General features: G+C 42.7%; 1 protein-coding gene across 2 annotated transcripts in view; it reads right to left on the reverse strand.

Moving 5' to 3' along the window:
* Positions 1-8,161: 8,161 nt before the first annotated feature.
* Positions 8,162-15,280, reverse strand: part of LOC118414050 (dipeptidyl peptidase 1-like) — an 8,293-nt gene continuing 1,174 nt past the window's right edge. Inside the window, exons 2-9 of one of the 2 annotated variants that reach the window (XM_035817800.1) lie at positions 14,618-14,747; positions 14,133-14,218; positions 13,574-13,691; positions 13,099-13,254; positions 12,754-12,872; positions 12,367-12,498; positions 10,870-11,017; positions 8,162-9,367 (exon numbers count right to left, since the gene is read on the reverse strand). In XM_035817800.1, the coding sequence (XP_035673693.1) occupies positions 9,010-9,367; positions 10,870-11,017; positions 12,367-12,498; positions 12,754-12,872; positions 13,099-13,254; positions 13,574-13,691; positions 14,133-14,218; positions 14,618-14,747 (1,247 nt within the window). In that variant the 3' untranslated portion in view covers positions 8,162-9,009. Of the gene's footprint in view, positions 9,368-9,717; positions 10,537-10,869; positions 11,018-12,366; positions 12,499-12,753; positions 12,873-13,098; positions 13,255-13,573; positions 13,692-14,132; positions 14,219-14,617; positions 14,748-15,280 lie in introns of those variants that run through there. The other variant, XM_035817801.1, reaches the window with a different exon arrangement.

Genomic DNA, 15,280 nt, shown 5'->3' on the forward strand with positions numbered 1-15,280 from the left:
GTCGACGTCGCCAGGCCTAGCTCGGATAGGACGTTCTAAATGGGGACCGTGCCATAACTATCAACATGATGATCGTGGGTACGATAAAAAGAAAACTTGAGTGCTATCTTTTTTAGAATTACTCCACTCTCTCGGTCGCTCTCATGATGAGCTACTACACGGAGCGACCGAGAGAGTGAAGCTAAAAAGGATGACTGAAGTTGCCCTAAATATATATATGACCTGATCAAAATGACCAACGCCGTAGTGACAGAACTATATCGATATCGTTGTAGACAAAAAAAAAACTGTGATTTGAACGATGACTGCTAGATGGCGTGTGATGCAACGTACTTATGGAACACGCAAATCGCTTCAAGCACTTCGTTACATTTTATTACTTTTCGTGCACGTTTACATCTTAAGCTTTCAAGAAATAGAATGAAAGCACTTCATTGAAAGTAATGATGGTGGAAATTATTAAAATGGTGCTGTAAAAACTCTAAAGCATTTCAGTGAAGCAGTAGTAGCTTCATATTTTTGAAAAGTCGGATGTTTTCTGTTCTGTTATTGTGTCTTTTGAAATAATCTGTTTGACAGAATCATGGTACATATGATTTGTATGTAAAAAATTATGTTTCCCGGCAACTTGTCCCAGTCTTGTAATTGCTTCGAAAGAATTGGAATGACTTGTATAAAGGCCAAAAATCCAAAGAAAAAAATTCTACTATATCATCAGTGACATTAGTGCAATACTGTGGTGATCTGAGTTGTTCAAAGTTAGCCAACGTAAGACCTTCCCATCTACTTCATAACGTCTGATCAAGGACGTTCTGATACTTCGTGCACGTTTCTCCAGACAGTTCCAAACAGAACTTTGTATTGTCTGCCACAAACAGTTACACTGTTACTGTAATATTTCCAAGTCTTTCTTACACCGACCCCTATATATCCCCACCAGATCCAGTCACCTGTGTTGACATCGCCCTGCCTGTGCCGGACACACATGTTGATGGTTCCGCCATAGTTCGTCCACAAAAAGCCTGCCTGAAAGTCTGTTTGTGTACTGTACCTGTACCCACAACACCAGCTGATGGCAGAGGTGTGGAACAGGTCGTCTCTTCTTTGTTCCATGTATCCGGGTCCATGGAGCAAATCAGTGCTCTTGAAACTGCACTCCGTTTTTGACTGTGCACATATATCTTCCTTCATCCCTGTACCGCACTCTCTCTCTCTCTCTCTCTCTCCCTTCTCTCTCCCCCCTCTCCCTCTCTTTTAGTCTGCTTCTTTCTTTCCCTTCGTTGATAAATGCCGTTTCTCTACGATTTCTTCAATATTTTGAAATACCTTTGTCAGATTTAAACACTATATTGACTGTATTTGCAAAGCAAGGAATATTCCATGGGACGATATGATATGCAGTTACAATCAATGATAAGTGCAAACGTTATATCATGAATGATATCACGTTACAAACATTAACGTCAGATGTTATAGCATACTATTCTAAATACCAACTCCCGAAAAGATGTAATGTCACTGACGGTCAGTACAATTCATATGTGAAATACAAATCACTGCTACTTCTTAACATATTGGCGAATAAGCACGCTTACTGATGATTTTGAGATGCTGCTACGGAAAGTTTTTTTTTCGTAGCCATACAGCTGCATGTACAAGATAAACATCGGCAGGTAAACACTAACAGTAGAGGTCACTGAGAGGTTTAGACTATCTTTTATCTGCAAACCATCGTCGTAGAGAAATAGTTTTTTGCTGATTGTTTCTGTAAGTAGGAAACTTTGATCAGAATTAGTTGTAGGTATTGGATACAGCACTCTCCACTCTCACTCATGGCAGGGTATTGTCGCTCTCAGGCTCTGAGGAACCCCTCCCTTAGCTTGAACTGTTCCACACTCTTCTGCAGCTTACTCACAATTAGAAAGTAGCGAAAAGCACAATGTGCCGCTCTCATTTCCATCAAAATTATTCCCAAAACTTTCAGGTAAATGATTGCGTCTTGAACTACGGACCACTATCTATTCCCACCACTGCCACTGTTGAAGGCTTCTGTTATTTCAGCACTTGCTCATGACCATATGCATCTCCGCAAGTCAGCCGGACGTATGTTAGAAAGGGCAGATTTTTTTAGCTCACATCTTTTCTAAAGATCTATTCCAAACAACACAGCATTGGGTACACCACCCCCACTCCGTGCCCTCTGACTCGCCCAGCATGCCATGATCACGCAGGCGTGTTGACATCCGCCTGCTCCGCATTCCCTCATGTCAGCGCGTGCGCAGAAGACCTCTCCTGCGGCGTTATACGGTGCTAGCGGCGGGAAAACGCAGCAGAAAACTTTCGTCTGGAACGTGGTGAGTTTACCTGCAACCTTGTTCCGTAAGAAGGCGACTTATATCTTTAAGAACATGTCGATTAAATGTACACTTCTCTGTTGTTTTCAAGCCATGGTGCAAGATGAAGGCAAACTTTAACTGACAGGTGTCGGATCCGATCATGTGGAAAGGTTTGGTAGGGAGGACGGGGCAATAAAGCACGGCACCGGGTACCCTGAAGAGCAGAGAGTGTTCTTACTACATATTACAATTTATACGTATATGTATACGTATATTTAGGGCAACAGCGTACAAATTAACTAACGTTATATCTGCCAATAGGATGGGATGGGCGTGTATATCTTGGAACTCTCATAACCATCCACTTTATCAATACAGAAGTTTTTTTAGAACTGTCCAGAAAGTCGGAAATTCGGCATACAGATCTATTTTTCCGGCAAATATAACACCATTCAAGTGAAAAGGAGCGGTTTAAAATGTCGATTTTCGCTGTAAGTCGGTGCGACCAGCCGGTCCAAGCGTTCCCAATTTCCAGCGCCAGCCAGCCCGAGGGGCATTCCTGCGGCCCACCTGCAGGTACGGGTAAAGTCACGCTTCACCATCACACCTTCCAACGTCTTGTTTTGACAACAGGAAACTTCGACATTCTTGTACGGAGCAATGTCACCCTACTTTTGGTTGAAAAGGTGATGATAGATATCCACATTTCATAAAACTAGTATATTACCTCCTTGGTTACAGTTACCGGCATGACTTTGTGTCTTATGATGGAAAGGTGACAAGAAAATCAAACTGTAACGTTAGATGTGATCGATTCTACATGTATTACAAGAATAGGAGATTTCTTTTTGTCTGCGGAGTCATGATTTTACCATGTATGTATCTTGGCCGTTGTACATAGTCCTGATTCATTTTTACCATAAGCTAATAAGATTCAATCTCATGCCCGTAGCTAGGATTTTGGTTGGGGGGTTTCTTTTTAGTACTTGTGAGACCATCGAGCGCCGCAGGCGCGAGACTCACGCCTTCGGCGTGAGCTGCCTAGGGGGGTCCGGGGGCATGCTCCCCCGGGAAAAATTGAAATCTTAACCCTCTGAAACGCCATTTCCTGCATTTTGAGGGGTTAAATTCGCTGGCTAAGTTTAATGGAATTTCTCTTAAAATACACAAGGTTTTTGGCATAAGTCTTTGAGGCCGACTCCCCCGACATATTTTCACCATGTCCGATACCAAAGGCGGGAGGCGTTGCAATGGTGGTCCGGGGAAATTTTGAAATCTGGACCCTCTGAAAAGCCATTTCCTGCACTTTCTGGGGGCAAATTTTGCTGATAGACTCACTAGGATTGAATGAAATGTCTATTGGTGAATAATGTAAATCAGTCATGCCTTTGAAAAAAATCTTGGACATGAAAAAGTGGACCTTTGAGCATGAAAAAGTGGACCTTTGAGTGTGAAAAAGCGGACCTTTGAGCATGTGGGGGGGGGGGGTTCTTCCGAACCCCCCGAACCCCCCCTGGCTGATGCGAATTCGTAAAAAAGTCTTCGACTCATGTGCATGCAAGGAAACTCGTATGTGTCCTTTTGTCATAAGCTGACCAAGAACGCAATAAAACGGCTTCACAACTAAAAGCTGTGTTAGTCGATGAAGGACAATCGTAGATTTTTCCAACCCTAGCATATACAAACAATGCATGTACATACCCTGGGTCTGTATTCAACTGTTCCTTGTTTTCCCCAAACAACATTTGTCGGCATATGGGGGAGCATCTCTAAACGAGACAAAGCACACTGGGTGTCTGACTGGGCGTAGCTTTTCTTTATGTGGCTACGGTGTGTCTGCATTTTAGTTTTCCAAAAATGACAAAAAAGTATTGACTCAGAAAAATTGCGTCGTCAAACTTATGTCAGTCTTTTACAGGCAAATACACTCTAACAGCTAACGTTACATGAGGGCCTGCATGCCTTTTTCCGTTAAGCGTTACGAGCCATTTTAATTCACCGTTAATCGTTACCGACCCGCTCTAATTCACCGTTAATCGTTACCGGTATATTCTTCGTGAAGCGTTATTGGTCGTTTTAATTCAACGTTAATCGTTATTTGTTATCCCGAATTCACCGTTAAACGTTACCAAGAAATTCTTCGTGACAAGTCATGAAGTCAAATGACAGAGTCCCTGAAAAATTATGCGGGAAATGGCGTTTCAGAGGGTCCAGATTTCAAAATTTCCCGGTCCCCCGGCCTTCGGCACTTGTAGTAAAAATATGTCAAGGAAGCGTCGACCTCAAAAACCCTTTCACTTATAGAGATCTCAGTGTCAAATTTAGCTAAGTTTCAGGCACAAAATATACAAAATCGAATGCAGAAAATGAGGTTTCCCCGGACCTCCCTTGCGATGCGTCGGCTTGCTCCTTTGGCGCTCACGACAACATGGCGAAAATATGTCGGGTGCGTGGATCGTCGCCCAAAAAAACTTTTCTCTCTAATAAAACTTTGATGTCATTTAATTTAGCTTCCTCCGCCAGCAAAATTTGTCCTCAACATGCAGGAAATGGCGCTTTAGGCAGTCAAGATTTTGAAATTTCGCCGGACTTATTTTGCAACGTCTCGTGCCTTCCGAGCTTGAAATGGTCAAAAAGATGTCGGGGTGGAGGTCAAAGCTCTAACCATGTATAATCTTGACGAAAAATGCCATTAAGCTAGCTTAAATTAGTCTGCCGAAATATGCAGGAAATAGCATTTCAGAGGGTCGTGATTTAAATTTTCCCGGGGATCATACCCCGAACCCCCCTAGGATGCGTCGCGCCTTCGGCGCTCCATGTGCTGAAAATTTTGTCTGCAATATCATACCCCCCCCCCCCATAAGAAATTTACTGTCGCCGTCTGTGTAGCGAGAACACTGCCCCATGGGAAGCAAATATCAATGAGCGCAGCGGACATTGTCCCTGTCATTCACCCGAGTTCTGGGCACCTTTTCCTTCTCACAATGTCATTTATAATAGTCAGATATTTTCACCCATTGAGACACCCTAATCTAGCGTTGTACGAATAGGACTGCGCGTCAATCATTACGGGTATGCTTTGTAAACCCTCCTGAATTTACCGTTAAGCGTTACCAGGCCTCCTGAATTTACCGTTAAGCGTTACCGGGCCTCCTGAATTTACCGTTAAGCGTTACCATGACCCCCCCATGCAGACCCTCTTACATACCATAACAGAGGCATGCATGCCATGATTGCCACTGGTACTGGCTTCTAGATATCTACTGGCAAAGTTCCAAGCCTTGCCAAGGAGTGAAAAGCTAAACTTCGTTTATTGTCTATTCTTCAGTTCATACTCTTGAAAATCTGGTATTTATCAAGGAAAAACAAATTCATGAAGACTTTGGACAGGAGTTTGCTGTAAGAAAAAGATAAGAATAAGGCAAATTGTTTATTTTCGTTGAGTGTGTAAACTTTTAACGTTATAGTATCTTCTTTTGTTCAAAGTTTCGAGAATTATTGCAGGATATGGAGATGAGGCGAGGACGGCAGATCCGTCCACATACGGACTGCCACGTGTGAATCATATGATGCAGGTGTCCCTCCGAGGCGGATGCTACAGAGGATGACATCACCCGGATCTGGAGGACTATATGTAGGAGGTGCCACGCGGCAACCGTCAGACTGCGGCGGCGGCGGAGACCTGACATTCGGCCGGCCTCATGCACGCAGCGGCGGGCCCGGGGACGTGTTCCGCACTTCTGCGGGACCCGGAACGGTCGCGGTTGGAGAAAGCCTTTGCCTGCTACCAGGAGATCGAAACCTGCCCACAGCCTCCTCCGAAAGGACGACGCAGCGACGACGTCGGCGATGACCCGACGAGAGAGAGCGCCGAGGTGACCATGCGAGTAGGCAGCGACAGGCAGCAACTCAGAGGCCCCGTCACTGTTAACGATCACCAAACAATGTGAAACACGCAATATACGGCATAACATCTTCCCCCACGTCAAGCAAGCACTGTACCACCGTCGTTTCTGCCCCTGTGCACCGGCGGCCGGTACCACTCACCCGAGCAACAGGTGCAGAACAGGGACAGCCGCCCACACCTGGACATCGGCGCACACCTGGACACCGGCGCGCACCTGGGCACCGGCGCACACCTGGACACCGGCACACATCTGGACATCGGCGCACACCTGGACATCGGCGCACATCGATATCTGGATATCGGCGCACACCTGGACACTGGCGCACACCTGACCAACTCCCTCCGCTGGATGGCCAAAACTACCAGGGAAGTTGTCAAGTTTATACAACTGATCCTTTCATTAGCAACCACCGCACTGCAAAGTAGTTTCCAAAGTAGGAGAAAAGGGTTAAAGAATAGATAAGTAAACCTATTAATGGTAAGACGTTTTACAGCACATACGATTTTTTTGCAATGAGCAATATGATGGTGTTTTCATGTTACTACGCATTGTCCATCCGGTTTTGCAACATAACTTATGTCAGACATTGGCGGTTAGTAAAAGTTCCAAATGAAAAAAAGTAAAACTTTTGCGCTATTGAAACCAGTTTTTGCTTACAACCTATCAGAATAGGCATACTAATCTATGACTAGATAGAGTTAATGATGTTGTCAGTGTCAGCCACAGTGACTTTCATGAATATTGTAACTTGTTTCCAGGGTAACGGATTAGTTCAATGAGGTTATATGAGCTCCTTGATTAGACCGAGAAAAAGTGACTATTCAACAAGAATGTACTAATGTTTTGCACCATTCCAGGGTTGGTGCAAAGGTAACACAACAACCACAACCACGGCCCCATTCTCCGCAGGTTGAATATGCGGTGCGGTGGTAGCAACCGTCCCGACGTAAAGTCGATTGTTACACCGCGCCGCAAAAGTTGACCTGGCGGCCTATAACAACCAACAGCACCGAAGCACCACCTAGCGGAACAGACACACATGTGCAATGTAGATCGGAAAATTCTTCGTAACGTTCGCAATCGGTTAACTTTAAATCTGAATTTAAATCTAATCTTCATGTTATATTCAAGTTCACAACGACAATTTAAGTAACTTGTCATTATGAATATCCACATTACATATTTTATGTTATAAAAGAACATTGCTTGCATTGCATCAAAGTGCACTTAAATATATTGGAAATTTGACTTTTGATGAATGTCAAGTTTTAACAACAAGAAGAAGAGAGGTAACGTTAACGTTAATGTGGAATATGTCAAAGTCTTGAGTAACAAGAATACCACAAAGTACCAATTTACAGGTCTAATTTCATCGAATAAAATGCAAGATTTTGTTTTGGATGCCAATTTTGACTCAGTGCTGTTTTTTTGTCCGTGATACATGTATTATTTAGTCTTGGAAAAATGTTATCGATTAAAGCCCCCCAAGATAGTCATTTTCTATAGATGACAGCTTAGGTGATCCAACAAATACCGCTGGATACAATATAAAACTGAAATGCATGAAGACTCTGGCATTCTAAATATACTCTAATCATACAGAATGATATAAATTTGACAATTGTGCAAGTACAATTTTCGAAAATGTTATGCACCTTACCAGTGGTAAACCAAGAAAGGTTATGGTAAATAGGTTTTTTTACTATGTAACATTTGAGTGAGACTTGCTACAACTAGGTTGGGTCTGGTAACCAAAATACATTAAATTTCTTTTCTCAGGTCTAAATGCATTTTGGTATACTCCCTGTGAAATGTATGCATACTATTTGAGGCAAATCTGAGTGTGTGCATGCATGCTGTTGTGCATTGATGTATGTGTGTATGTGTGCAAAACCATAAAAAAGACAGAGATGCTTGTTACCAGGGAATATTGGCCCTTTATTTTCTATGCAATAGCAGCTGCAGTTTACAATCCATAATCAATTTTCAAGTTAAATTTCTCATTTAAGTACAATTCAATCTTTTTTTACACATTAGACTTTTTTTGGGACAGTATTTTTTTTGAATATGGAATTCCCATATAATAAATTTTTATCTTGATATTATAAAGTTCTTTAAATGAATCTGTTATAAGTTCATCCATCAAAACATGACCACTCTCCAGCACCTAGCGATGGAGCGCCGATTTGACCCGTGAAAAAGCGTGTCATGCTAGGGCTCCCTCCTTTACACTAGTTAGAATTAACATTTTGGATAGAATATGAATATCATTGACAAAGTTAACAAAAACAATCTGACATTGGTCGTTATTGATCCTGAAGAAGGCAACTGTGGTTGTTAAAAATTTGATCCAAGTACACCTGAATGATGGAAGCAAGTTTAGCATTGTACTAAAAACAAGCTGTGTACTACATGCAAACAACCTAGCGAGCTGATGGCAGTACTTTTGCACAATGACAAAGGATATCAAATTTCTTTTCCCCATAAGTTTGCTTCTGTATGCAAATCACATTCAGCTCAAAGTATTTCTAAGTGTTCCTCAGACCTTGACTTTACAAAATCTACCATCAAGTGTGGAAACTGTTTCGTCCCAAAAGAGTAAATTTCCTGCTATATATCAGACTGCCTAAAAATCAGCCTAGTTCTGAATCATTTAATGAACAGCAAAAAACCCATTTTAAAGAGTTTGCCACTATGAAGAATACAAAACAGATGTGCATACTTTAGTAGACATGAACTGACAAGTTCTAGGACATGCCGGCCCTCTAGGACATGAGAGGGATAGGGTCTGCAGCAACAGCGATGCTCTCGATGGCACACTCGTCCGTGCCCCTGCGGATACGGAAGAACCCCTCCTCGCCCCACTTCTCCCCCCAGCTGTTCTTCACGGTCCAGAACTTGGCGCCGGTCTCCGGGTCCCTGCCGTACCCCACCAGCAGCACCGCGTGGTTGGTGATCTCAAACGGGTTGAAGGGGTCGCTCAGTCCCGTGTGCTCGTAGACGCCTCCCTTGTAGTGCATGAAGTCGCTGTAGACCTCGAAGGCCACGGCCATCGGGCCATTCTTCACCAGCTCCAGCTGCATCAGCTCCTCATTACAGCCGCCATAGAACCCACCGACGTACCTGTGTTAGAACATGGAAGTTAAGTTCAAACAGTCCTAACCATACAAGATGGTGCATATGGCAGCATCCCTGTCTCAACAGCCCTTGGGCCACACAACATTTGTGCAAACACTACAGCAATGGCCTAGTAGTGATGCATGTTCAAGTATGAAACTCTTTCCCAAATGCTGAGTGCTAAGCCGACAAAGCAGTACCATTTTTAGTCTTTGGATTAAACCTACCACATGCAAGGAAATTGTAAGATTGTAAAACAAAGACAAGAACCACAGTTTTCTACTACCTGTGGAGTAACAATCTGGCTGACAATACACTAGAGTAACACATATAACAACTACACAGCACAGGACAAATTTATTTTCAACTGTTTATTTCATATGTAGTCTTGCCGAGATAGAAGCGTTGACATTCTTTGTAAATGTGCATCAGTGATCAGTGCAATATTATACAATTTAGTAACCAGTTCACAAATATTGTACATAAAATTACAATACATTGCATCGAGTGCATTCTTTTGGTACGGATGGCTTTAATAAAAATAAAGTTGTTTATCAAATATTACTTTAATGAGATTTACAATCATTATCATTAATATTCACAAACTAATTGAGTGATCATTTTGTCAGATCTAGTCAAGCTATATGGCAATTATATAAAAGCTGTATCCCAAAAAGGGGTGAAATACAGCCAGTAGACAGTCAAACCTCATTCAGGAGGCACACGGGGTAACTACATCTACATCTACATATTACTAGACAAAACCGCATGTGGGGCATGATGTAGGGACTACAGCACTACACAGTGCCACACAGATCTAGGACATCTGGGGAATGGGGTCTACAGCCACTGCAATACTCTCCAACCCACACTCATCCACACCCCTCAGGATCCTGAAAAACCCCTCCTCCCCCCACTTGGTCCCCCAGCTGTTTTTCACAATCCAGTATTTATCTCCAGTAGACTCTTCAACTCCATAACCGACAACCACAACAACATGATTGGTGATTTGGAATGGATTGTACGGATCGCTCAGTCCAGTATAGTGGTAAATGCCACTCTTGTAATGTAGGAAGTCTTTGTAGACTTCAAACGAAACTGCGATTGGCCCTCCTGTCACTAGTTCTAGCCTCATAAGCTCTTCATTGCAGCCTCCATAGAAACCCCCAATGTATCTGGAAGAAAGAACATTTTGCAGGAATTAACCTTCCTTTTTTGGCAGTCTGAAAAGTCTTGTTGCTATTATCTCTTTTCTGCACTATTCAGTCTTAAAAGTTCAAAATTGATTCCTGCAAAATGTTCTTTCATTCCACGTTTGGTAAAAGACCTGATGAAAACTAGCCAACTCCAATAAACAAATGGGCATTCTTAGTTCAACATAGATACCAGGGTAACACACAGATTGTGACTGAGAACATAGAAAGAAACTCCAAAATTGGGTTTGATTTCCAGGACGAAATCTCCAATTTTCATGTGAGGAGAATGAAGTGTATGTGAGCTGCTCTAACCTGTAGTTTGTAGCGTAGCCACGCCCACACCTGGAGGTGTCCTTACAAGAGCTGTCCTTCCCCTCATACGGGTAGCATTCCTCCAGCACCACTCCAAAGTCTTCAGCATACTTCCCAGCAATCAGGTATGGGAACCCTCCCTCACAGCCTGAAACACAGCAATGATTGTCATTCCTGAAAAACCTCAGACTTTAGATTCACTTATTCCAACTTAAGGCCTGTGATTCGATGGAGCTCTCCTGGGAGGGAAAAAGGGCGCAGCCCCGCAAGGTTACCGGGGTGATGTAACCGAACATGACTTTCGAACAAACTCCGTAACCTCAGGTGACTGGCGGGACCGCCAAGTTTTCAGAACGGTCCAATTTCATAATGAAACGTTACATTGCGAAAACAGGAACTCACTATGTATGGGGCACACTAAATAATTTTGAAATGACATCTAAGAGCTAACGATATTAGGTACTGATGAAGTGTTTATCAAATATTGGCATAATTCGATGCTACTAAGAATACAAGGCCCCCGCAGAAGGCGCATATTGGTACCGCCCGAACCGTGTTCGAAAATTCGAACCCCCGGGGATGTAAAATGGCGGGAAAACGACAGCTTTGATTGACAACGGCCTGAAGCATCTTGCATAGTCACATTTATGGGCTTCAGCCTCGGTCAAAACAGCAGTACTGCTGAAAAATTTAGTGTATTTTGAAGTATCAGCACTTCTTTGTTGAAACTGTCTGCGGCTATTTTGTTTTTGGTTATTGGTTAAGTATTTTCACTGCAGCTCATTTTTGTCGAAAAATTAGGAAAAAAAAAGGTTTTTGCTCTTTTTGGCCTAAAAAAGTTAAGATTCCTTCACTTTAAGCAAAATAGCTGCGGATAAAATTAATCTACAGGCGGTAAGCTCTTATTTTGATGAATATAAAGGCTAAATGTGCTGTCCTCGCCAAGGCTTGGACATAAGAAGTGAACAATGTTTTTTTAACCAAAATGTGTATTTCTAACCCCAAATGCCATCGATCCACATAAAAGTCCACCAGCGTCTAGTACATTTTAAACAGTTCAAGCAGTGTGTGAAGTTTCATCTTGATATGACTACGCGACAAAAAGTTATGAGGATTTAAGCGTTTTAACATAGCTACATGCATGTCACAGGCCTTAAGTCACCTGAGAATTTGCTGACCTTATCTTGACTAGCAAAACCCTGCCATGTACCACTATTACGATTATTAAAAAACGTACATCTGTGTGTTGTTGTATCACAAATGATTTTTGTGTCACTGGCAGACACTGTGTGATGTTGTTTTCAATGATACCAGTAACTTTGCTTATGTGCCATTTTAAGCACATAAGCTACACTCAAATGTACATGCCTGTCCTTGGTGCTGAATACGATTTCCACACAGGTATATATACCTGTTCTTGGTTCCGAACACTATTTACACTTGCCACAGCTGAAAATCTGCTGTGGTGACAGCACACATAGCTGTCTCTCCACTCACCTTGTGAGTACTTGCCACAGCTAACAATCTCCTGTGGAGACAGCACAAACTGCTGTGTGTTGTTGGTCAGCACACGCAGCCTGGCCTCCAACATCCCCATGGAAGCAAAGGCATAACAGCTGCCACATTGCCCTATGAACAGATACCATCATAACACAGACTACTTCTCAACGGCTGTATGGTATGTTTTGCATGCCTTAAACAGTATATCCTGTATGCTGTTTGCAAAAAAACATTGACTTATTAGTACAGACTATCATCTACTTTCATACATGGTATCCATTGAAAGTTTTAAAAAATCCTCATTCCAGGTTAGAGTATAGAATTATGCGCATATCAAAAATGTGTCATTACAAAGCTGCTCTTCTGACAACAGAAGTCCCTTACCCTGGTCCCTGATAGGTGACACAAAGTTCAGTCCCATCACTTTCCTCCAATCAAACGACTCCGGCAGCTGAGCAGCGGCAAGACGAGTTTCCTCAGAAACAGGCGCAGGCCTGGGGCGGCTGTCAGAGACAGGAAACATGTTAACAAAATGAACAATCATCAGTCAATCACATTTACATAGCAATTGAACCATGTCAAATGATAGATGAAGACTACTTGTGTATCAATGGGTACTCAATGCCTTATGTACACAATGCCTAACATTCTACATTGTATAACATTACCACTGCCAGGTTGGCGATTTCTTCACCTAGTCTATCAGTCCATAACTCCCTCTCTACTTACTGGGGTAGCCTTGACTTCCTGCCACCAGCCCTCCTGATGAGGTCATTACGAGTGAACTTCTCATACTCAGGGTACACGCCGGCTTGCCATGAGGACTGGGCACTGTTGATCTGCTCAATGAAGTCCAGGTTGGTCTTGAAGTTCTGATGTAGACGCCTGAAGAAATAGCTTGTTTTAATTGTTGCCCTTCCAGACCGCACCCTTTGGAAAAAGTATGCTCGACGAGTCGAATAAAACAACAGTGTTGCAGGAGGAACTAAGGTCTAAGTAAGGTGAGGTCTTCCAGACAGCAAACAATTTATCCAGGTCGACTTTTATTTCCTTCTTTTGTCTTCTGAACCTCTAAACAAGAGGTAATATCCCTGTATCTGTATCTAAATAGCTGGTGTGTTTCTAAAATGAAACATTATATCCTTTACTTTTTCCATAGCCTGTACAACATTAGTATAATGTTCTGTGACAACTTGACTCTAACCTTTCTTTGGCCTCTGACCGGGATACAGCAGGCGGGTGTTGCTGTGGTTTCTGCTGCGGCTTGATCCGCATCCCCTGGAAACAAGCCCAGTCACGCCCCAACACATCATGTGACCAACCTGGAAATTATAAGATTAATCTATAGGTATGGCAGTAGATACATAGAATGGACCAATCCTCTCCAGTCATCCTAGTGTTTCATTTGATGAGAAGGCTATATTAGTTCATGCCATGGCAAATGATTACTATCACGTTTGTTGCTATATTATTCCAAGCCACTTTCATTCAATTTTTATCAATATCTACAGAAGAAAATGTAGCAATAGCATGACAGTACAGAACAATACAAGAAAACGTGTCTCATACATTTTTTTCTTCTTTTTTTTGATCTTGCAGGAAGATGACATCAAACTTTTGTGCCTACAATCACGTGTAGTTTGCTTTATCATCTCTGCTGCCTTGCCTACATGTATCTATTAGTATGTATCCAGATCATTCCCCCCAAATCCTTACCTCTATACCAGAGTTTGCAGAAACTGATATATAAAGAAGAAAAATACCTGGCATGATCTCATTACACATGCTGGTGGCGTTTTCTCCCTCACCCTTCCACTTAAAGAAGGCAAAGAACTTCCTGTTCAGAACCCTGTATATGATAAAGAAATCAGTAATAAATAATCATATTCAATTGGGAAGTAAAGAGTAAAGGAAATAGGATAAGGGACAATTACACCTGTATCCATTTCTAGGATTTAAGTGACCTTAAAGTTTACAACTGTATCCATTTCTAAGTCAATGTTTGACAGTCATGTAATGTATTGTTTGCCATTTAGCCATTATTGATTACAGCCCAAGAAGAGCAACTGAGGGGAACAATGTGGGCAGGTAGTCACTTAGACAGGATTCTTAATGCTTGTGTCACTATGAAAAGTAACCACCAAAAGTGGTCCCTTAAATCTTTGGCCAGGTGGTCCTTATGACGTTATGTAGAGGTGTCCCATACAGGTTTCATACAATCTAGTACATGATTGTTAAACTGAAGTACCTGAACTCAAAGCCTTGGTTGTAGATGAGGGTCCAGTATCCATTCACATCGTACGTATACCCCTTAGATGACATCAGAGTTGCCGTGGAGAAGTGAGAGAACTGCACGGTGATGTTGTTGGTCACCGGACCTGGCCATGCCCAGGAGGATAAGTATTACACAGACTGTTGGCTACATTTTACCACCAAATGTTTCATTCTAGCATTGTGTACATGTAACATGACAAAGGCAACAATAAAGAAAAGGACCAATTTAGCCGGTGCGACTATACATGAAAAACGTATTTACTTGTAATACATAGACGATGTTTTTCTGTCTAGTCGGGGCGGAGCACGTTGGCCTAAAAAGTATTTGCGTATCCGTTCCGTGGAGATACCTTTTCCTCCGTTTTTTTGCGCGTCCCTGGCGTCCCTGGAGTCTTGCCTACTGCGCCGTGCCGTTCGCGATCTCCGCTTTCCCCGAAGTAGCCCGAAAGGCGACCTTTGTCAACGGATTGCTATGCCTAACTCATACTAAACTCATACCGTCCGCCATCTTGGATCGCTTCGTCGATGTTCGGGACAGCCTTCGGCAATGCTCCGGAGCCTTTCCGGCAATGGTCGGAAGCGCTTCGGGAATATTGCCACGAATGGGAAGCGTTGCCAAACGCTGTCACGAAAATCG

This window comes from Branchiostoma floridae, chromosome 4, assembly GCF_000003815.2.
Source record: "Branchiostoma floridae strain S238N-H82 chromosome 4, Bfl_VNyyK, whole genome shotgun sequence".
NCBI lineage: Eukaryota > Metazoa > Chordata > Leptocardii > Amphioxiformes > Branchiostomatidae > Branchiostoma > Branchiostoma floridae.